The 22,624-nt window shown below is 45.3% G+C and overlaps 1 protein-coding gene across 5 annotated transcripts in view; it reads left to right on the forward strand.

Annotated features, from left to right (window-relative positions):
• Window positions 1–22,624, forward strand: part of DNAH9 (dynein axonemal heavy chain 9) — a 318,732-nt gene that overhangs the window by 206,415 nt on the left and 89,693 nt on the right. For all 5 annotated transcript variants that reach the window (XM_032322974.1, XM_032322973.1, XM_032322975.1 and 2 more), the window contains 3 exons: window positions 202–435; window positions 9,194–9,454; window positions 16,506–16,931. In XM_032322974.1, the coding sequence (XP_032178865.1) occupies window positions 202–435; window positions 9,194–9,454; window positions 16,506–16,931 (921 nt within the window). The remainder of the gene's footprint in view (window positions 1–201; window positions 436–9,193; window positions 9,455–16,505; window positions 16,932–22,624) is intronic.

A 22,624-nucleotide genomic window follows, 5' to 3' on the forward strand; every position in this document is an offset into this window, starting at 1 on the left:
GAGGGCAGAGGAGATACTCCTCAAAGTCCCGCCCACCTGGGGTACAAGGAATTCCATGTCCAGAGTTTCAGGGTTCAAGTTCGGGCTTGAATAGACTTAGTGGAACAGAACTTCCCATGGGATGAGGCCATGAGTGGGGCAGGCCATCACCTCCGTCTTCACGTCCAGACAGTCTTTTTATTTTCCACTTTTCAATTTCAGCCCACAGTCAAGCAGTCGATTAGCAAGTTCATGGCTTTTGTCCACATGAGTGTCAACCAGATGTCTCAGTCTTATCTGACCAATGAACAACGCTACAACTACACAACTCCCAAGTCATTCCTGGAGTTCATCAGACTCTACCAGAGCTTGCTGCACAGAAATGGAAAAGAGCTCAAGTCCAAAATAGCGCGTCTCGAAAACGGGCTGCTGAAGCTTCACAGCACCTCTGCCCAGGTGGGTGACGGTCTTCCTTCGCCCCTGCCTTCTGGGCACTGAGAGGGAGTGGGAGCACACCATTCCAGGAAACTGGAGGGATCATGGTCCAGGCCTGAGAATCATGTATGGTTTTCCAGAGGCCTCGGTGTCATCAGACACTGTTCCAGGAGTTAAGCCTGAGCTCCCCCTGCAGAAGGGCCCACTGTGAGCTTCTCTGGTCTGCTCCCACGTACTGATGATGGAGTCCTCCAGAGCACCTCTTTAATCTTGCTTGTTACCACTCTCCTCCTCGTCTGCTACCTTCCTTTCCTCTCTGGCCGGCTTCCCTTCTGTCTTCAGAACCAAAAGAGATGAGTGGTTGGGAGAGACAGTTGCAGAACTATACCGGTTTTGTTTTTCTTTTTTTTTTATTTCTTTGTATTATCTGTCAAAGCACCATCATCAGATCCTGACTTCTTAAATCCTGTCTCATTTCTTGCATTTCTTCATATATTCCTCTGTGGTTGGCCATCAAAAGGAGGTCCCTGTTGTTCTGTCCTTGTAATATATTTCTACTTACTTTTCCAAAGGGAACAAGTTTGTTTCAATTTCCTGCTCCTCCCTTGAGAATTGGAGGACAATTCTAGCACATTCTCTGCCCCTGCGCATGCCCATCAGACATTGCCAGCCCCTTGATGGCCCCCTCCTGTGCTCTGTTTGCTGGCTGCAGAGCCAGCCTCTCATGAACATAGTGTGGTTTTCTTGCATTTGCACCATTAAACTCAATTGTGATCAACTTAATTCTTGGGCATCCCATGTTCCTACAGAGATCTAAGCCTTTTGCTCATTGTCATCATTTCAGAGTTTTGTTTTTGGCATAACTGTCGAATTTGCTTCTTCTGACTTGTCCTCTCTCCCCACTTTAGTTTCTTGAATCATAGTTTCAATATGTTGAGAGGATTTCAGTTCATTTAGTGGGATTCCGTAAGCCCTTGCAATCTGTTCACATAGAGTTTCTTCTGCTTGGGCCATTTTTCTTCTGTTATCTGGTTTTGTTCATCTGTTCTGGCCTCTCCTCCAGGAGCAATGATTTGCCAGATGGCTTCTCTGTGCCCTATATCTATTACGTCCTCACTCATTGATCTCATCCTTTTGGCTTTTTTCACTTCTGGGTTCTAGGAGAACTTTTCAAGTTTACCTTCAACAATTCTAATTTAACAGTGGGTAATATGGCTTCTGCTTATGTTTCCAGGGACGACTTTACTTATGCTATTACATTTTTAATATCCTAACAACCCTTCCTCACCTCATCCTTTTCCCCTTCCAACACATCCTATTGCTTTCTTTTCAGCCTGTTTTCCTACAACTTTGTCACAGACATCATCCTACCAATGATGGCAGACAGCTTTCTCGATGTATTGTCTAGATCCGGTCGTGCGCCATCTTCAGACCTGTGTTCTTCTTAGTCTCCTGGATGCCTTTCCCTTCCTTGTTCTGTATTTTGAAAAGACCCTTTTCTTCTTTTACTTTTTTTACTCTCAGGCATGGTGAGATCTGTTCAGACTTAGTGTTTGTCCACATGTGACGTGTAACAATTGTCCATGACGCTCCTCTGTGTCCATTTTGTCATGACCACACCCCTTCCCAGAGCTACAGTTCTGGGCAGACCAAGGGACACAGATCCCAGCCAAGGCCCTAGCCATTTACCTGGCATGTACCTTTGTTGTAGAAAGATGGCATCTTCTCTCCCAACACTTTTCAGTACTCTCAATCTCTGAACTTCTAGAAAACAGCATGAGATAGAATCCCAGAATGCAGTCCTTCCAGGTTATCTTTAACATCTGTCACTTCTTCCTCTACCTGTCTCCCACCACCAATCTATGGTGCCCTCAGAACACTGTCCCCCCAGGAGCCCCCGTTGTCCCTCCCCTCGCCTGTTCTCTGGGAATTATTGATCATCCCAGTAGAAGACTGGTTGTACCTTAGGTGAACCCAGCTCTGTCTGCCTGTAGCTAGCGGAAGAGCCTCCCCAGTCCCAGCATCAATCTTGGTCTCTTCTCCTTCAAAATTCTCTACTTCAATGAGTTGTGCTTTGACCTACCTACCCAATTATCTAAAAATCAGGGACTTACCTTAGATTCTTCTCCTTGTCTCAGTTAAGAATTAACAAATCCTCTACTTTCATATATATATGTCTCAAAATGTACCCCTCTTGCTGTATCCCCATTTTCAATGCCTTGATTTAGACACTTATTACCTGGATGATTTCAACACATCGAACTCTGCAATGTCTCCCCCATCCCAAACCTGCATCACCAACAATTTCTCACATCGCCCATCAGCTTGGGGTTGTCCTTGACTCTTCTCGTTTCTGTCACACGCCCTGTGCCCAAACATCAGAAAATCGCTGTCGGCTCTAACTTCAGATATGCCCAGAATCCTAGCGCTGTGCACCTCCTGTGCTTCCACGCCCCTGATCTGGGCCACTGGCATCCTTAACCCAGGCAACCAGAGCACCTTTCTAGCTCATCTGTCTGCTCCTTTTGCCCATCTTTGGTACATCATCCACAGAGTCGCCGGAATGATGCATTCAAACCCTAAGTCAGAGCATGTCACCTTTCTGCCCCAAACCCCGAGATGGCTTCCATTTCCCTAGTTAAAATGGCACCCCAAGCTTCTCTGCCATGGTACCCTGCAGACTCTCAGCCCTCACCTCCCACTACCCTATGTCCACAACGTTCCTCTCTCTCTGGCTGTGCCACTGCTATGCTCTCTCCTAAGACAACACTAGGCCTTTGCACTGGCTGTTTCCTCTCCCCGGGTGTTCTTCCCTCTCTCACCCCATGGCCCACTGCCTCATCTCCTCCTCTTTGCTCAAATGTCACCTTCTCAGTGAGTCCTACTCCGATGACCCCATTTTCAGTTGCAACCCCACACCACCCCCATGTCCCTTATTCTGCTCTACTTTATCTTTTTCCCAAAGCACTTATCCCACCAACATGTAATTTACTTATTTGTTATCTTTCTTTTGTGGTGTCTATCCCCATCTGTTGGACACAACCTCCATAAGGACCAGGACCTTTATCTGTTTGGTTCACTGATGTGTCTGATGTGTCTAAAACAGTGCTTGGACAAAGTGGGCACTCATTAAATGTTTGTTGAATGAATGAATGAATGAATAGATGGGTCCCCCTACTGTATTCTAGATGCAATATCCAATAGAAATATCCTACTGGTCATATATGCAAACTAAATTTTCTAGTAGCTGTACCAAAGGAAGTAAAAGGAATAAAAGGAATTTAATTCTGACCGTGTATTTCAATCTCACATAATTACATCATATATTTTAAGAATAGGTTTATTAAACCCAACACATCCCAAATCTTATCATTTTAACAGGTAATCAATGTATAAAAACGTTATCAATGAAGTATTTTTTTTTACATGTCTTCAAAAACTACTGTGTGTGGTTATACTTACAAAACATCACCACTGGGACAAGCCATATTTTAGGTGCCCATTCATTAGGTGAGGCTGGCGGCTACCAAACCAGAGGGATATTGAAGAGATCTTTGCTGTTGGAGGGATCTTTGCTCAATCCACAAGCTTAAGTCTTCTCTTCTGTGGACATTAATGTTTTAGACACTACATTGCAGATTCTCTGGACTTTTCTAGAACTCTCAAACTGTATCTTTGCCCATGTGCCATCCTTTCTTCCCCCCGTCTACCCCCTTGCACCCCGGCATCCAGCACTTCTTACTGGTTGTGATTGTCCCAGATCTCCACAGCCTGTTCATGTCTCTGGGTTTTTACATCCGCCCCTGCCCTTGTCAGCTTGTCACTGTCAACACCTATGTGGTTTGCTACCCCTGCTCCCAGAAGCCCTTTCTAAGCTCTGAGAAGTTGTGCCTTCCCATCTCTGAGGTCCCATCCCCGAATTATATTTCTTCTCTTGTATATGTCATGTCATACCACCAGCAGTCATTTAAGCGCAGACACCAGGATTCATTGGCTCATAGTAGGTGTTCTATAAACGTGTAGATAAAGGGTCATATGGGTAGTTCAGATGGCCAGGGAGCCAACCAAACGAACACTTTCTAAAGTCACCTACAAGCTCAGAATGGGGCTAGAGGAAGGGCTCCCCAATACTGTAGACATGGTATATATTTCATACTCATGGATGGTTACAAGGGTGATTCTTCTTATAAAAATGGTGTCTTGGCTTCCTAACTCTGTTGTAAACCTTTCATCTGAAATTGTTCCTTAGATAGAAAAAGCCTTAAGTATATTATCATAATCTTGGTATAAGGGTAATGATTTGGATTATGTGGTATCATTCCTGCTACTCTCATAGGACAGTTTTGGGGATTCATAATCTTGTGGCTAAATGAATCTCACAACCCTGGCTCAGATGGACTCCAGATTTCTTTAGCAATCAGTGTTAGGAGTGTTAGGAGTAGTAATTGGACTGGTGAGAATGACAATAATTAATAATTATTTATTATTATTAATTAATAATTGTATGATCATCCCAAGTTGATAAATTTTAGACATTATTTCATGCTTAGACTCAAGGGGACATAAATGTAACTTTATTTTTCTATAACTGAATTTAACTTAGCTAGAGAGCTGCCTTTTTCATTTAAGAATAAAAAGTTCTTTTTCTTATAAAATTATTTATTTGAAAGAGAGAGAGTGAGTGCACAAGCCGGGGGGAGAGCCAGGGGGAGGGAAAGCAGACTCGCCACAGAGCGCGGAACCCAACACAGAGCTCAATCCCATGATCTTGAGATCGTGACCTGAGCTGAAACCAAAAGCTGGACATTCAACCAGCTGAGCCACCCAGGCGCCCCAGAAGTAGAAGCCTCCTAATCTTGCATTTCAGGTTGCCTTGGTCACTTCAAGTTAGAAACTCAGTCTCTGGAGGGCAGTCAGTTCAGAGTCTAAATCTAGCTCTGGGCTGTTTCCCTGTGAAGGATCTTTTGCTCCTTCCCATCTGGGCAGATGTGGTGGTCATGGCTTCAGGAGGCAGTGGTGAAGCCCCATGCTGTGGTCTTCTTGCTCTCACTGGCTCTGCTGATGGTGGCCTGTTCTGCTGGGTCTTTGGGCAGCCTTGTCTGTCTTTGCTGCTGCTTCAGATGAAAGCTTCACAGCTGGCCTCCCTTCTGTTCCATTCCTTCTCTTGGCACAGTCAGAACTCCCAACTCTGACTTGGGATCTCGCTCTGTCTCCTTCTGGCATCTTCAGAACCCACTGTCATCCCCACTCCGTATTTGGCTCATGAGGAAGAGGGGCTGTTGGGTTGAAGAAATGTTCATAAAAGGCCTACAGATTTTTGCCAATTCCCTGAATATAAGATTTACTCCCCAAATTTGTCTGTCTGGAGACTCATAAATTCAGTTTATCCTGGGGTTTCAAATAATCTCAGGCCACCGAATCTACCTGAAGTTGATGGTTCAATAATTCACCATGATGTATTCATCAGGACTCTTTCAGTTACAAATGAAAAAAAAAAAAGAATTCAAGTTCACTTAGCATTAAAAAAAAGAAAAGTAGAAGAAGAAAGAAGGAAAAGACAGGAGATAGAGAAAATTTTTTTTGAGATTACATGATGTATTTGGCAGCTAACCAAATTCCAGCTGAAGTTGACTTAGACCGAAGAACAATAACAACAAATAAAACCAAGAAATTTCAGGGACGGAGCTGAATCCGGACAGGACTGGAGCTAGATCCTCCCTGAACATCCCTGTTCAAGCAAGCGACCCCCCTGGGCTCTGGCAACCTCGGAATCACATTCTGTCTGCTTTGCAGCCCCACTGTAAGAAGGAGTTCGCCTTTCCCAGGATTTTCTGCCAAGCTCCTGGATAAATGGTCAGTGGCTCTGACTGGCCTCTTCCGATCATCGTTCTGCCCACACATGAACCGTTCTCTGGGACTTGGATATTCTCCTTGGCCAAGCGAGGTTCAAAGGACAACCACTAGAATCAGCTCCACCCAGACTATGAGGACGTGGGAAGGGAGAACTCCCCAAAGGAAATTCAAACTCTGTTTCCAAAACAGGGCTGAGAAGTTGTTATTAGGCAGATAACCATGGGTCCAGCAGAGATGGGAACCCTCTCCATCTGAGAGGAGCACCTACGTGAAGCGTGAATTCATATGAGAACAGGCGGGTGAGCAGAGGGACTCAGAGGATGAAGGAAAATAGCCCTGGGCTTCCAGACCTCGGCTCAGTGGGGGTTGCTGTGGGTTTTCCCAGATTCCTTCTTCTGTGGCTCTGAGGAGAAAGGCCTGGGAGGCTTAACCTTTCTCTTTAGTATCATGTTCCTGATCCTTGAAGAAGGGACCGTCTCTCACCACCAGCCTCTTGTCACGCCACTCAGTTGACAACCCCTATCCCCCCAATAAACATTCATGGGGCTGGCAAGACTGGGGAGAGACTCTCTTTGCTGGCTGTGACATTGCCCTTCTTGATCCTCCTATCCGGGGGTGGGGGAGGGTGTCTAAAGAGAAGAGAGCCAAAGAGGGGCTCGAATGCTTTGAATAAGGGAAAAGAGAAGAGGAAATTTTAACTTGACCTTTTTCAACATACCATTCTATGGCAGAAGAGCCATAAAATGAGCCTGACTCACACCCTCCCTTTAGCTACGTGGGGAATACCTCGTTCTGACAGGCGGACCCTCCTGTCACAGCTTAAGAGCCATAAAGCTCCCTTTACAGTGCTGGTGATTATTTACCTTGGACCCTAGGTCATGAAGTCTATGTGCAATCAGCAAAACAAACAGGCAAAAAACAACAACAATAAAAACCCACAAAAACAAACCAAATGAAAAAAAAAAAAAAAACCCACTCGAATTTTCTCAAGTCTCCCAAGATTTAAAAAGGAACAAAAAGTTACTGGTGTGTGTTCCGACTGCGGTGATTATGTGGTTCAATCATTTTGGTTTACAATCGCATCTTTGTCCTTGTAGAAATAACTCCCTGGAGCTGAACAACGGGAGATAGAAACAGATTAACCTTCCGGCACGGGTATATAAGACTCGTTCTGGGGAGCAGGCCTTCATTTGAGGTTAACAAAAAGTCTCCAGTTCCCACAAATACACAAAATTAAAGAGCATTCTCTCTCCCCACCACCCCACCCCTCCGCCTTCCTTTTCTTCTCTTTTGATCTGCCATGAAAAGGGAATTACTGGGCAGCATCTAGGCCTCTGTTTTCTTTCTCCCCTTCTGTATTTTGCATCATAAAGCTTTCCAATCTGCTTGGCGTGTTTCAGGAGCTCTGAAGTCATCCTCGGTTGCTGCATGGAAATGGGCTGCAGGAAAATGAGACACAGGAGGTCATCCGGCAATGTAAAGTTTATGGGCCATATTGCAAAGACAAGTGGCTTTTTTTACTTCCCAGAAAGAACCAGATCTGAGGAGACTTCTCTTTGCATGTCAAAGGGCCGTAAAACCAGACCAGTGACTCTCAGAGGTTGGAGAAGGGCCTCTGTTATCACCACGAGGGCCCACAAAAACACAGATCGCCTGGCCCAGTCCAGAATTCCTGATTCAGTAGGTCTGGAGTGGGCCCGAGAGTTTACATTTCTAGCAAGTTCCCAGGGGCTGCTGCTGCTGCTGCTGGTCCCAGAACCACACTCTGAGAAGCAGCACCCTCCACTCGACTGACTGAAACAGAGAAAACCATTCCTCCTCCAGCAGATCATAGAAATAGACCGTTCCTACGTGCGAATGTTCCCAGCACTTCATTCTTTCCTCCAAAATGCATATGAATCCAGAGGCTGAATGGAGAGCCCTGCTGGGTTCTGGTCTGGCCACTGGAATTCTCTCTGACGGTCATCTCTCCCTCGTCAGGATTGTGGGAACAGACTAAGAGCAACCAAGTAAGAAGAAGGTAGTGCTCTCTCTTCAGAGCTCGCTCTAACTCGCTCTAGCTGGGAGTCAGCCCCCGGCACCTGGGTTTGGGCAGAGACTCAAAGGCAGGCAGGCAGAGGGGTGGGAGAGCTTCATGGTGGGAAGAAAGGCGAGGTATGGGGTGTGTCCAATGGAGGCTAGGGGCCTGCGGAAGCTGGTGGCAGGTGCCCCAGAATTGGGTGCCCAAGTGATCAGATAGGGGAGCGTGTCTGACCTTCTCTGGTCAGTCCTAAGTTGGCAGGTGGGACAAAAGTTAAGGAAAGGGTCCGCTCTTAATCTTAATTGTTACAGAGGCTATTTATTGTTTGCCTTCCTGGATTGTTACGGAGATGGGAGTCTGACTTCCTACCTGTCTGACTGACTTAGAGACAGCAGACTGGCTTCCTGAGCTAGTGATGGTACATAATGGGCCGGTCTCCCGGGCACCAGGAGGGTCACGGTTGTGGGTCAGATTTCTGTGTTTATACACAGTTTGGCCACTGTCTGTTCCCACATTCAGTCGCTTGCTCAGTTCTCGGCATACCTCACACTGGCCAATGTCCATTAAATAATGACTGATTTTTATGACATGAGGCACGCGGAGTTTTATAAGAGGCGGGCTCCAATGTCCATGAGAAGCAGCCTACGTCTTGTGGGCATCAAGGAGAAAGAAAGGTCAGGACATGCGTCGCTTAGAATCTTCTATGACGTCTACTGTAGAGGGAGTCCAGGGTCCCTCTCCTCTCCCGGGTCAAGGCACTTGGCTCAAGAGAAGAGCTCAGCTTTGTGCCTTCCTTCCATCAGGAGTTGTCATTTTTCCCCCCTGAGAGGTCAGATCCCCAGGGGGCCCCCCCACCCCCTCCAAAGCCCCATTGCTCCCACTAAGCCCAGGGCCTCTCTGCGGCAGGTGGATGGCCTGAAAGCCAGGCTGGCCGCACAGGAGGGGGAGCTGAGGCAGAAGAATGAAGACGCCGACAAGCTGATTCAGGTGGTTGGCATGGAGACGGACAAGGTGAGCAGAGAGAAGGCCATGGCCGACGAGGAGGAGCGGAGAGTGGCCCTCATCATGCTCGAGGTGAAGCAGAAGCAGAAGGACTGTGAGGAGGACCTGGCCAAGGCGGAGCCGGCGCTCACGGCAGCCCAGGCAGCTCTCAACACCCTCAATAAGGTGAGAGGATCCAGTGTCCATCTGTCCCATCTGCTTACCCCTCCTGGGGGGGGGGGGAGCTCCTGTGACCCAGACAGCACAGCACCCTGGTGTCCCAGAGAGATCCAAGGGCAAAGGTAGAGGGTTTCAGGCTCAGAATCCAGCCGCCAAAACCAAGAGTCAGACGCTTAACTGACTGAGCCACCCAGGTGCCCCACGAGTAATTTTTAATAATGCAATTGCCATTATATGTTATTTGTACAGTAAAAAAAAAAATAAGTTCACTGTAAAAAATACATAGGGAACAAACAGAAAATTCTAAGTAACTTTGTAGGGGGGAAAGGACCATGAAATTGCAAACAAAACCATTCCCACTAAGACAGGAAAAGCTACACCGGATTTATTTCAGTTTAGCTATAAAAGTGAGAAAAACTGCCAAGGCAGAGACTCGAAGTGTGCAGAGACTTACTACCCGGCTCTGATTCAGGGGTTCTTCATGCATTAACTACAGATTGATTGTGAAGTTTGAAAATGATGGGAAAGCCAGAAGTGGGCATGAAATAGCAGAGTTCTGGGAACGCGGAGGGTTTAAGGACATTCTAGGGATCCTTGGGTCCACAGGAATGCCCTCGCCACACACAGTACAGGCTGCTCCTTTCCACTTCACCAGGCGTTTCGGCTCAAGGTCATGCGCTCAGGGTCCTGGGATCGAGCCCTGCATCGTGCTCCACACTCAACTCAGAGTCCCTGTTGTTTGACTTTTAATATTAGCAAGTAATACAAAAAGCCCATTTTATGATCAAATATATTGGAAAATCCTAGAGTTTCCAAGTTGAGCGTACTTCTCTCTGAAAGGACTTCTTAAAGGACTGTGTTATGCGATGAGCCTGGTACTAAAAGTGATAGAGACAGCACGAGGAAATAAAACCTCAGATGACTCTAACTTAAGAACAGTGGTGTAAGACACCTGTGTAAAACACTAGTAAATCATGTTCACCATGCCACCCACTGGCAAGTTTTCCCTACGTGAGATTATTCAGGTAACCATCCCCAACTCTAGATCAAAAATGAAGAGCTTCATTGTCATTTGGGGAGATGTCAAAAGGGGACTTAATACAATTCAGCATTCGCTGCTTACTAAAACTCTCAATAAAGTAGGAATACAAGGATATTTGCATTTTTAGCTAACAGATGGCAATCAATCCCAATCCAAGGACAAAATATCCTATCCAATGATAGAACATTAAAGGTGTTCCCATTAAGATAAAAAAAAAAAAGCATAATAATGGTCTCTGTCACTATTATTAAAAATAAAAAAGTTGTCCCAGAATTTCTAACCATAATAAATGAAAAATAATCATCATGTAAACGTTATAATACCTGTTATAGAAAAAATAATAATAAAAAGGAAGAGTTAAGGGCCCATCACAAAATTTACAAAAATTTATAGCTTTCTTAATATCAGCAGTAGCCCATTGGAAAATATGATATTTTAAATTAGCGATCAAAGCACAAGATACAAATAACTGAATATAAATTCACTGAAACAATGTATAGAAAAACTGCACACCCTTGTTGAAGAACATAAAATTTGAATAGACAAATATATATACATATACCAAGTCTTTGGGAAGATTCACTATTACAAGGATGTCTGCTAATTCTCAAGTTATTTTTGAAGTTAAATGTAAACCTAAGTTACCTCCAGTTTGATTTTTGGTTTATTTGTGTCTAATGTCTTTAAAAGTCCGTATCATTTAAGTAGCTGTTAAAGATTTAATAACTCAAACATCCAACTGTATGGAGTTGGTAAAATAAATTGTGGCTTATCAAAAGGAAAGAAAACCACATAATTCAGTTAAAATGATGTTCTACAAAGATAATGACACGGACAATTTCAGATACAATTTTCTGTGAAAATCAGGCTCAAAAAGTAGATAAACAGTGATTGATAAACGTACATTTGTGTTTGTGTATGTATATGTGTATATACATGAATCAGCCAGATACTCGTTCCGGTATACTCAAGTTCATACATATCTCCACTCACGGTCTTTCTTCTGTGTCTGTTAGTCTCTATGTCACGTGTGCATGTGTCCATGTACGATGTGTATATATGACACGTGCATATATGTGATGTGTGCATGTGTGTTAATATGATCACATACACATGATGTGTGCACATATGATGTATATATAGTGATGTGAACATGTGTACACATGTAATTTGTGTATATATGACACATGTATATATGGTGTGTGTGATTGTGTATATGATATATGTGACTTGTACGTGTGTATGCATGTGATGTATGTATATATGATGTGTGTATATATGTGTTGTGTGTTATATATGGTATATGTGATATATATGTGATATGTGTGTGTGCATGTGTGTGTGTATACGTGTGTGTGATATGTATGTGTGCTGTGTGTATACATATGGTGTGTGTGTATATATGTGGGTATGCATATGACATGTCTATATATGACCTAGAGGTGTATATGTAACATTTATCTCTGGGTAGTAATATTATGAGTGTTTCCTGCTTTCACCTTTATGTTTGCCAAATATCTCATAATAAGTATTCTTTTAATAAAAATAACTTTTATTAAGTCTTTTAATAAAAGGACAGTGTTACCTTGTAAAACAGTTAACAATAAGAAAAAAATGAATTTATAAATTAACTAAAAAAATGATAAGTTAGGATCAATTTTAATATATGAGAAAGACCCTCGGAACAGAGAAACAAAGGATGATAATCACGGCATCATCTGGAACAGGATTATTAAATTTGTCTCCAGGAAAAGTAAACCTTTATATACCACACAACATTATAAACAAGATTTTTTAATTTTAAAAAGAAAGGAGTTAATACCCCTCGTATGTAAAACCTCCTGTAAACTGCGCTGGAAGCTCAGCATTGGTCTCCCGTCCCATTTACTCCTGGCCCTTCCCCATTCTGTTTTCTCTGTGACCCAGGAGGCTGGCTCGGGTGGCTCCGACGCTCTCCCTTGACCTCCTGCTTCCGGTCCTGGTAGGGGACTGGAGGACGGAGATGAGCGCGTCTATTCCTTTGGTCCCAACCTGCCCGCTGCTGAAAACCACAGCTCCCGGCAGGGTCCCTCTCCACCGATGGTCTCTCCCTCCTTCTCCCGGTTCCTCTCCTTCCCTCTCTTCTCTCTGGCCCGACCACAGCTTCCGGGGATAGAAATGGAGACACCCCAGCCCCACTCAGCCCATGCTACTAGCCCAGGGTGAGGCATTACCCCTTTATAAAGAATTCCTTTCATTAATGCCCCTCAAATTAGCCAGTGTGTTGTACCATCTTTTTGGCCTGCAGCTACCCCGACTAACAACTCACACAGCAATCAAAAATAAAAAGATAAACAGCGCAGTAGAAATGTAGGCAAAGGTCAATACCCAACAGTGCACAAAACAAGAAACCCAAATTGCTTAAAAACATGAAAAAATACATTTAGTATCGCCAGTAAATATGTATATGCCCATATATGCATTAAACTGATGTTATCCCCTTTTCAGCCTGTCAAATTGGGAAAAAAAAATTTTTTTTTTTTAAATAATGTGACCGTTGCTGAACAGGGGCGAACGAAAACTTTCTCAGACACTGAGAACCGGAATGGGAATTTCTGGGGAGGCGGGTAGTGTGTACAAAGGACACTAAAGATGTGCCCTGCCCTTTGACCCAGCAAATCCACTCCCAAAGAGCTTGTCTAAGATTTTCACGAAAATTCATGTAGAAGAATGTCCCGCAAACCTTATCCACATGGTACATTTGTGGAAAGGTTTCCAGGAATTGAATGTTTAACGTCAGTTGTGGCTTGTCCCCCAGTGGTACGTTGACTTTAAAAATTCTATTTGAGCAGAGGAGCCATGTTCTCTCATGCCTCTATTTCAAACTTCTGCCTACACTAGCTCCTATATATGTCCCAAACCCAATCACCTATCACATCTCCACTATTGAGAGCCCTGGTCCTGGGCTGGCTCAGTCTCCTACCCCAACAACTGTGCGGCCTGCTTGGCTACAGTGGGGCCAGCCGCTAAAAGGTCTCAGAGCAAAACCACATCATTTCACTCCCTGCCTAAAACCCTCCAGTGGCTTTCCCTTGATGTTAGAATGAACTCAAACTGCCCCCCTGTGGTTCTGGATCCTCCCTGGAGCTTTGATCCTGACGGGCTCTCCTTCCCCCCACCCCTGCCACCCTCCCAACCCCACTCTACAGAGAAGGAGAAATTTGAGTAAAAACTTTGAGAAGAGCAGGTCTAGGCAGCAGGGAGAGCACGAGCCTGATGGCAGGAGTGGAGTGGAGAAACCAAGCATACCTGCTGTTGACTCGCTCACAATCCCACCTGCCTTCCTAGAACTGTGTCTTCCGTCCTGTGTTCCTCTTAGGAGAACCGTAACCACCTGCCTTGCAGTGATTAGCTACAGGAGCCCCGCCTAACTAAACGAGATCATTTCCCAGGACATTTTTTAAAAGACCGATTGGGGCGGGCAGGGCAGAGGGAGAGGGAGAGAGAGCATCTGAAGCGGCCTCCATGCTGAGCAAGGAGCCTGACCACGGCTTCATCCCAGGACCCTGAGATCACAACCTGAGCCGTAACCAGGGGTCAGATTGCCCTTTAACTGACTGAGCCACCAGGCGCACCCTCCCAGGACATTTTTATTTCCACTGGCACTGGAGGAAAGGTCTCCTCTTCCGGTTGCAAAGCCATGACCATGACCTTGAACAGCTGACCCCCTTTCATTCCAGGTGATTGTTGGACACACATGTTGATGAGCACCTGCTGTATGCTGAGTTCTGTTCTAGGCCCTGGGGCAACTGTGGTTAACAAGACTGAAGAGGATATAGAAATTCAATAAAGAAAAGGTGGTGACCAATTCTGATAGCCCCAGGTTGTCTGCAGATCATCAAGGAGCTGATGGGAAATGATGGGAAGGGGAAGCTGACAGGGAAGTCCTTCTCAGTGGGCAGTGTCTGAATTCTGAATTGAGATCCTGACAGATGAGAAGGGATGAGCCAGGCAAATAGCTTAGCAAAAAGCGTTCCGGGCAGGGGTCTGGAAGTGGGGGTGAGCTTGGCAATCGATGCACTAGAAGGAGGAGACCATGGCTAGAGCTTAGTGACAGAGACAATGACACAAGGTGAGGGCAGAGGGGTAGGTCTAAGACCTTGCAGCACAAGAAGATGCTGTGCAAGACAGAAGTGCACGCAGGGAGCAGCAGAAACAAGAGACGATCCAGAGAGCCCACAGGTGCTCAAAACACAGGTTCTGGGGCACCTGGGAGGCACGGTGGGTTAAAGCCTCTGCCTTCGGCTCAGGTCATGATCCCAGGGTCCTGGTATCGAGCCCCACATCAGGCTCTCCGCTCAGCAGGGAGCCTGCTTCCCCCTCTCTCTCTGCCTGCCTCTCTGCCTACTTGTGATCTCTGTACGTCAAATAAATAAATCTTAAAAAAAAAAAAAAAAAGAAAGAAAGAAAGAAACAAATGGAGCGCCTGGGTGGCTCAGTGGGTTAAAGCCTCTGCCTTCAGCTCAGGTCACGATCCCAGGGTCATGGGATTGAGCCCTGCATCGAGCTCTCTGCTTAGCAGGGAGACTGCTTCCTCCTCTCTCTGCCTGCCTCTCTGCCTACTTGTGATCTCTGTCTGTTAAATAAATAAATAAATAAAATCTTTAAAAAAAAAAAAAAAAAAAGAAGGAAAGAAAGAAACACAAACACAGGTCCTGCTCGTCCCTCCAGCCAGCTCCCAGCTCATCGCCCTCAGATACTGGAACCAGAAAGTCCTCTTTGTTCTTGAGCTGGGTCTTCTGTCACTGCTACCAAAAAGGCTGTGGGTAATTTATCGAGAGATACGAATATTAAAAAAAAAGACTGGAAGGAACTACATGGACACATTAACAGCGACATATCTGGGTCGTAGGAGTCCCTTTCAACTCTGTACGTTTTTATGGTTGCTTATTTCCGGACGCTGAGCAGGCTGAACTCAACACTGGTTTAAAATCGTGGGGTTTTGTTCCTGATTCTACGTCCTGACTCTGCCCCCAGGGGGGGCCACCCCCCACATGTATGCCATCCTTCCACGCCCGCCTCTGGTGAGTTTTCGTGACCAAATGTGAAAATGGTGTCAGAAGCAGAGACCGTCCTCCTAGTGCTTTCGTTAGGAGCAAGAAGTAATCCCTCCCCCTCGCCGTTCGTAGGTTTCCAGGCCCTCTTGGGCTGGAAATGAATTTGGCACATCTTCCAAATCAAGACTTCCCCCCCCCCAACATCATCCCCCCAAAACAAGTGCTTCTGGGGTCATAGGCTTCTCACACGCGGTCATGACAAACCTTAAATCAACGTCACATGCATTTAAGACACGGCTTCTCTCACAGATGAGGGCACACCCCTGCTCCCAACTTACAGATGGACACACAGAGGCCCGGAGAGTGGAAATGACTTGCCAAGGCCGTTCGGCCATATCTTTCTGGTGCAAGTGATGCTTGGAGCAGAGGACGACCCCACCTTGAAGCGGGCGCAGTGATTGTGCTCAGCTTTAGGTCCGAATTATTTCCCAGTGGAAAATGTCACTTTGCCATCCGGATAGTCAAGTGTAGTTAGAATAAGCTCATGGAACAAAGCTCTTTAATTAAAGAAAAATGAAATTTGTTGGGTTACAGGGCTAGTCTCTCCAATCCAAGATGGGAAATTAATTTATAATAACCTTATCTTTTATTCATAGCGTGCTGCCTATTTCAGAGAATGCTGGCATCCTTCTATTTTACTGTCGGATGTGAAATAATTGTGTGTTTCTAATGGGCTGTGAGTGGCGTTCCAGAACTGAACAAACGAGCTGAGTCTCGGCTAGCCCTTGGCAGGGGTCTGAAGCCCCTGGGGGTAGCTTTGGTTTCCTTCGGATGAGTCATGACATTTAAAACTCAGAGGGCTCCGCGGGCTTCAAAGCAGCCCTTCCAGAACAATCGTCCTGGAGCCCAAATCCATTAGCAGCGGAGGACAAAGGAACCACGATCGTTTGTCCCTAAGCACCTCCTCCTCTCTCTGCAGACCAACCTGACCGAGCTGAAGTCGTTTGGGGCCCCGCCTCCGGCTGTCAGCAACGTCACTGCGGCGGTGATGACCCTCACGGCCCGCGGGGGCCGCGTGCCCAAGGACCGGAGCTGGAAGGCCGCCAAGGTCACCATGGCCAAAGTGGACGGCTTCCTGGACTCCCTCGTCAACTTCGACAAGGAGAACATCCCCGAGAGCTGCCTCAAGGCCATCAGGCCGTACCTGCAGGACCCCGAGTTCAAGCCCGAGCTCGTGGCCACCAAGTCGTCCGCGGCCGCGGGGCTCTGCTCCTGGGTCATCAACATCGTGCGCTTCTACGAGGTCTTCTGTGACGTGGAGCCCAAGCGCCAGGCACTGAGCAGAGCCACCGCGGACCTCGCCGCCGCCCAGGAGAAGCTGGCGGCTATAAAAACCAAAATCGCGGTGAGTGAGGCCGTGGCCCCTCCTCCCCCATTCCATCCGGGCAGTCTCTGCGGGAAACCGCATGCGCCCCCGTGTCCCAGCGCCCGAGCGTCCCGATTTTGAAAAAGAGGCGGGAAAACCAAAGTGAGATGCCGAAGCTCCTGGCTTTTTTTCAACTGAAGCCCCCTTTGCTTTTCCTCAAATCCTGTATTTCCTCAAATACAGACGGATCCCGCAGACCATATGTGGTCTGCGCTGTTCTATGGAAGCTTTCAGAACCAAGCAGCACCTTGTGGTTAGGGGGACGGTCCCTTGACCGTAAGTGTAAAACGGTGAGGGTCGGTAGCTTTGACTACCTCTGGGTGATGTCTTGAGCAGATCTGCCTCTCTCCAGACTGGGGGCTGGGGAGATCTGGGTTTGCACCTGTTTGAGAGAGAGTTCCCCCTTGAACCTCACCTTTGCCCTTAAAAATGCACGCAATCAAAGGTAGAAATCGGAATCCCTTAGGACGGGAGAGCCGCTGAAATTCCATTCTAGGCTGTCCCCTTTACAGCTGTGTGACCTCTAGAAAGGTCTTTAAAATGCCCACACTTCCGTTTCCTGAAGTAAAATGGACACAGTAACCTCTCACTTATTGAGACCACAGTGGTGACCAGGGAGAGTGTCCTCACAGAGCCCTCCCGTAGTCCACATGGGGCGAAGGCCACCGCCACGGTCACGACGACCATGGCTACCCCACCTCAGCTCTCCCTCCTCCTCCCTACATGCGCTCTCACACGCGTGCTCCAGCTCAGGTGATTGGTCACTCCTAGGATCGAGTTCAATCCGAAACACTTCCTGGATCTTTCCTCGCTACGCACACATTCCAGGCAAATAGGATCCTTGGGGCAAATCTGTCGTGATGGTAAAAGGGGCTTTACAGATGGTGAGAAGTAAATTGCAGATGTGCCGTCCACTTCACATGACACGGGCGTATTAATTGCTAGATTAAATTCCATGGCTGAAAGCGCTAATTCAAAGAACCTTGCCACCGATCTCTTTCTCAAGAAAAGAAACTTGGTGCGTATTAAGGAGGGCACGTATTGTACGGAGCACTGGGTGTGGCGCATAAGCAGTGAATTTTGGAACACTGAAAAAAAATAAAATTTTAAAAAAGGAAAAAAGGAAAAGAAACCTGGGCAAAGCAGCTAATCGCTCAGTATGTTGGCTTTATAAATCCAGACATTCAGGGGCCATCACCTTAAAATGGATGATAATCACCTTAACAATGGCCTTCTTCAAAGAACACCCAGACCCGAACACCAGAACACCCCCACGGCTGATTCTGAAGGGAGTAAGCCTCCTGAGAATTTCCATATTCTACAGTCTCTCCCAGAAAAATGTTAGAACTGCATTTTCAAAGTTGGTTTTCTTTCTTTTTTTTTTTTTTTTCACTCAAGTTATTTTAACTAAAGGAACATTTGGTGCAAAGGGAATGTTTTCAAAATGTTTATACCTTTTCACTAGCCAACATTCCCATGATGGGCCCAGTCAACCTGTGAAAGCAACAAGCGCTTCTTTCAAATACTTGGCTACCTTAGGAAGACACTTCTTTTCTGCCAAAAAAAATTTTTTTTTTGAAAAAAAAAATGTATTCTAGCTTTTAACACCCTCCTCTCCCTCCTTTGTTTATCCACATGCCTTTCAGCGTCCTAACACTTTGGGACACTCCCCCACTAATGACAGACACTAACAGACGCTAATGACACTCCCACCCCTAACTTGAGGGCCACCCCAGGCAAGGACATTCCTCCCTCTAGGACACTGAGGCCATTGCCAGCTCCTCCTGTCCCCCAGCCTTATTTTCAGGATTTTACGATACTTCCAAGTAAAGAACATTATATCCAAGCTAAAGTTTTTTTTTTTTTAAAGCATATTCCCAAACAGATTATCAAAGACCTAAAAACAGGAATACTGGCGTTATAGCTGCGTAGTATATTTTGGATGGGTTTTGCATATAGGTATTTTCCTTTTTTTCTGTAATGATAGCAAATATTAATATAATGATTCATTAAAAGAACAGTAATAAAAACAATGCATTTTCACGGAGCTTATACTGACACGTAAGTAAAATATCAGAGAAAGGCATCTAATGAGAAACCACAGTCCCCAGCCCTGTAAGTACTTGTGTTGAAAAGGACTGGTCAAGCCACTCAGAGCCTTCATGCTAGTACCTTCTTTGTGTTTCCTTTGGCCCACACTCAGTCTTTGCAAATGGTTTTTTTAACCACTAGTATTTAAATCAACAGGAGATTTTCAGAAAAATCTGATTTCTGGCCTGCCTTAAAGTCATCAGAAGATTCCCAAACAGCAAGAACCGACCCTAGAGTTCAGTAGCCCCTTGAGTAACCCCATCTAACCCAGTTTTGTCACGAGTTCCCACGAATCCCTGTGTTATTCAGTGTCAGGCTCCTCTGACCAGCTCCCATGATCTTCCTGGCCCCATCTCTAGACTGTGCTGACATCCCTGTTTCTTCAGCTGCGTGTCTTCACGACACCATCATGACAACCACTTTTAATTGACATTAAAGGTAATTCTTGCCCTGGGGCAGAGAAGCAGCTTCCTTGCAACCTTTGGTTTTCAAGACAAAATTATTGCCTATTCCTTCAGCTCTTCCCCGACCTCCCACTTCCCACCTTCTGTTGCCACTACTGATTGTTTCTTTTGCTTTTGAGTCACTGAGATACAAAATATCTCTGCTCTGTTCTGCAACCAAAATTAAGTGTCCCAGGCTCTGTTCACTGACTGACTGGGAAAGGTGAAACGTCCGTAAATTCCCTTTGCATTCTCTGAAACTTCCTGTATTTTTTTTTCTTTAGCAGATCTAATTGGTCCATTAGTATTCCATTTCCTCTATTTATGGAAATTATTATTTATTAGTAACAATCCACAAAATGCTGTATGGGCTAATAAATTCTGAAAACGTGAAGGATATACAACAAACATGCAAAAATCACTATTTCTATACATAAACATTGAAAGATCCAAAAAGGAGATTAAGAAAATCATTCTTTTTATTCAAGGATAATTGACACACAATGTTGCATGAATTTCAGATGTACAACATAGTGATGTGACAAGTTTCTACATTCTGCTGTACTCACCATAAAGGTAGCTACCACCTGTCATCACATAGCACTATTACAAGATCATTGACTGTATATTCCCTATGCTGTGCCTTTCATCCCCGTGATTTATTCATCCTGTAAGTGGAAGCCTGGACCTCCTACTCCCCTTCACCCATATTGCCCACCCCCACCCCCACCTCCCCTCTAGCCACCATCAGTTTATTCTCTGTGTTTATAGGTCTGATTCTGCTTCTTGTTTAAGACAATTCTATTTTTAATTCACTTCCTTCTTTTATACAATATTTCCCCTTCCCCCTGGAGTTTCTACTTGTTTTTGTGGTTTTTTCTCTATCATTAGTTCCTTTTGCATAACCTCATTACCCTTAACCTCTCCATGCAATCCAGTGTCCTAACACTTCCATTTTTGCCCCCACGACCCTTCACTCTTGTCCCAGACTCAGAGTTCAAATCAGTGTTGGAGAGGAAACATGTTCACTGCTTTCTTGGGTTGGTTTCAGTGACTCACGGAGCCCTTGACTTCTCCTTCCTTGATTTCTTCTCTTGTTTGCTGGAGCTCACTCTTAAGTAACTTTCTCAGAAATGTTAAGAGGCCAATTTTCTGATTGGTTCAAGTCTGGAAATACCTTTCTTTGATTTTTAAACTGACCTGGCAATTTCGCTGAGTACTGAATTCTGATGCTATTGTCTGTCCCCCTCCCCACCCCGCCCTACTTAGAACACTGCATGCCTTACCCTGTTCTTTAGTGAGAAGTCTGATGAGCAGTCAGGGTCACATTCCTTTGTCAATGCACTGTGTTTCTGCCTTTCTGAAAGTCTTTACTTTTTTTTTCTTTTTTTTTTTTCTTTCTCTTGAGAGAGCACAAGTGGAGGAAGGGGCATGGGGAGAGAGAGAAAGGTAATCCCAAGCAGGCTCCATGCCCAGTGCAGAGGCCAACGTGGGGCTCGATCTCATGACTGTGAAATCATGACCTGAGCCAATATCAAGAGTCAGATGCTTAACCAACCAAGCTACCCAGCCACCCCTTTTTCTGTATTCTTGATGTCTGAAGCTTTGCACTGATGTGCTTAGCTGCCATGTTTTAGATTCACTGTACTCAGCATGTAGAGACTTCTTTTCCTCAACTCTGGAACATTATTTTGTATTATTTCTTTGGTAATCTCCCTTCTGTTTACTTTTTGACCTTATTTTCTAGAATACACGTTTGTTGGATGTTGAACATTCTGATGATTCTTTTGTTCCCTCAGAGTCACTTTATGTTTTCTTACACTTTCTAACTTTCCTGAAATTCATCTTTTAACCCTTCCCTTGAATCTATTTTTTTTTTTTTTTACGTTAACAAGAATAGTAACGTCTGCAATAGTTTTTGTTTTGGGGTTTTTTGTTTTGTTTTGTTTTCTGTTTTTTGCCCTCTGTTCCTTTTGCTAACATTCTTTCCTTGTTTTATGGATGAAACAGCTCAAGTCTTCCTGAAAAACTACTCATGAAGGATTTTATTGTGCTCCTTGTGACTAATGTTGTATCTTTTCTCAGGTGTTTTTCCCCCCTCTTGTTTACCTTAATTTAGTCTTTATCAAATGGCTTCTTGTCCTTTCATGTTTATAAGAGTAGTGCTCAAAAGCTGGTATGAGTCAGCAAGCAAGGGCCGAGCTGACTGACTGGCAGAATTTGTTTTCAGGATCAGTTGAGTTAAGTTGGGATGCACAACGTGGTGTCTTCTCCCTGCAACTATTGAATCTCCTGCTGGTGACACAGACACCTGGTGACATTGGACCCTGGGCACGTGGGTGGAGATGGGGGTAAAAGATCAGTCAGCTCCCAATGAGCCCTCTTACTTTCAGCACCCCCTTCCATCACACCTAACATTTCCAAATCCCTGGTGCGTGTCTCCTTTGGTGAATGGAGGCCTGCTCTGTGTTGTAGCTTCCTGTGCCCTCCTCTGGTACTTTCCACTCTTCTCTAAGTCCAGTCTGCCATAAATTGATTGCAGTCCCTCACTCTCCAGTGACCCTCAACATTTGCTCAGTGTTCCGGGTTTATGATATTTTCAATAGCTTCATAATTATTTTAGAGAAGTCTTCGGAAGAAGAGAAGGTAAATGAGTGTGGCCAGTCTGCCATTGTCAATCGGATGACTCACCACCTGCTTTTCAAACTGCTTGGCTGTATAAACTTGGCCCTTGATTTGTTTCTCCTGGGACATGGTAATGGCTAGCAAAGCAGCCTGAATGCCAGCTACTGCATAGGCATGAGACCTATTTGGAGGTATCTACAATGTGTCCCTATGTCTTTGTGTATGCAAATATGTATCCTGGGGGCAACAGAAGCTACATACTTCAATTCTAAACTCTTGATAAATTTAGAAAACATTGAAACCATGTCTTCTTACAAACTTCTCCTCTACTTCAGGATTATTGGACAGAATAGATGAGGTTAGCAAAAGTTACCTGTACTCCTAGGACCTGAAAACAAGGAGAGGACTTAGACTGCACACAGCCCAGTCCCAAACCGCAGACCTGTGGCAGCAAATACAGTATGCACCCCTCCCAGGACCCCTGGCATCCTTCTGACCATTTTCAGGCCAATC

Source organism: Mustela erminea, chromosome 18 (genome assembly GCF_009829155.1).
Source record: "Mustela erminea isolate mMusErm1 chromosome 18, mMusErm1.Pri, whole genome shotgun sequence".
In the NCBI taxonomy this organism is placed as follows: Eukaryota; Metazoa; Chordata; class Mammalia; order Carnivora; family Mustelidae; genus Mustela; species Mustela erminea.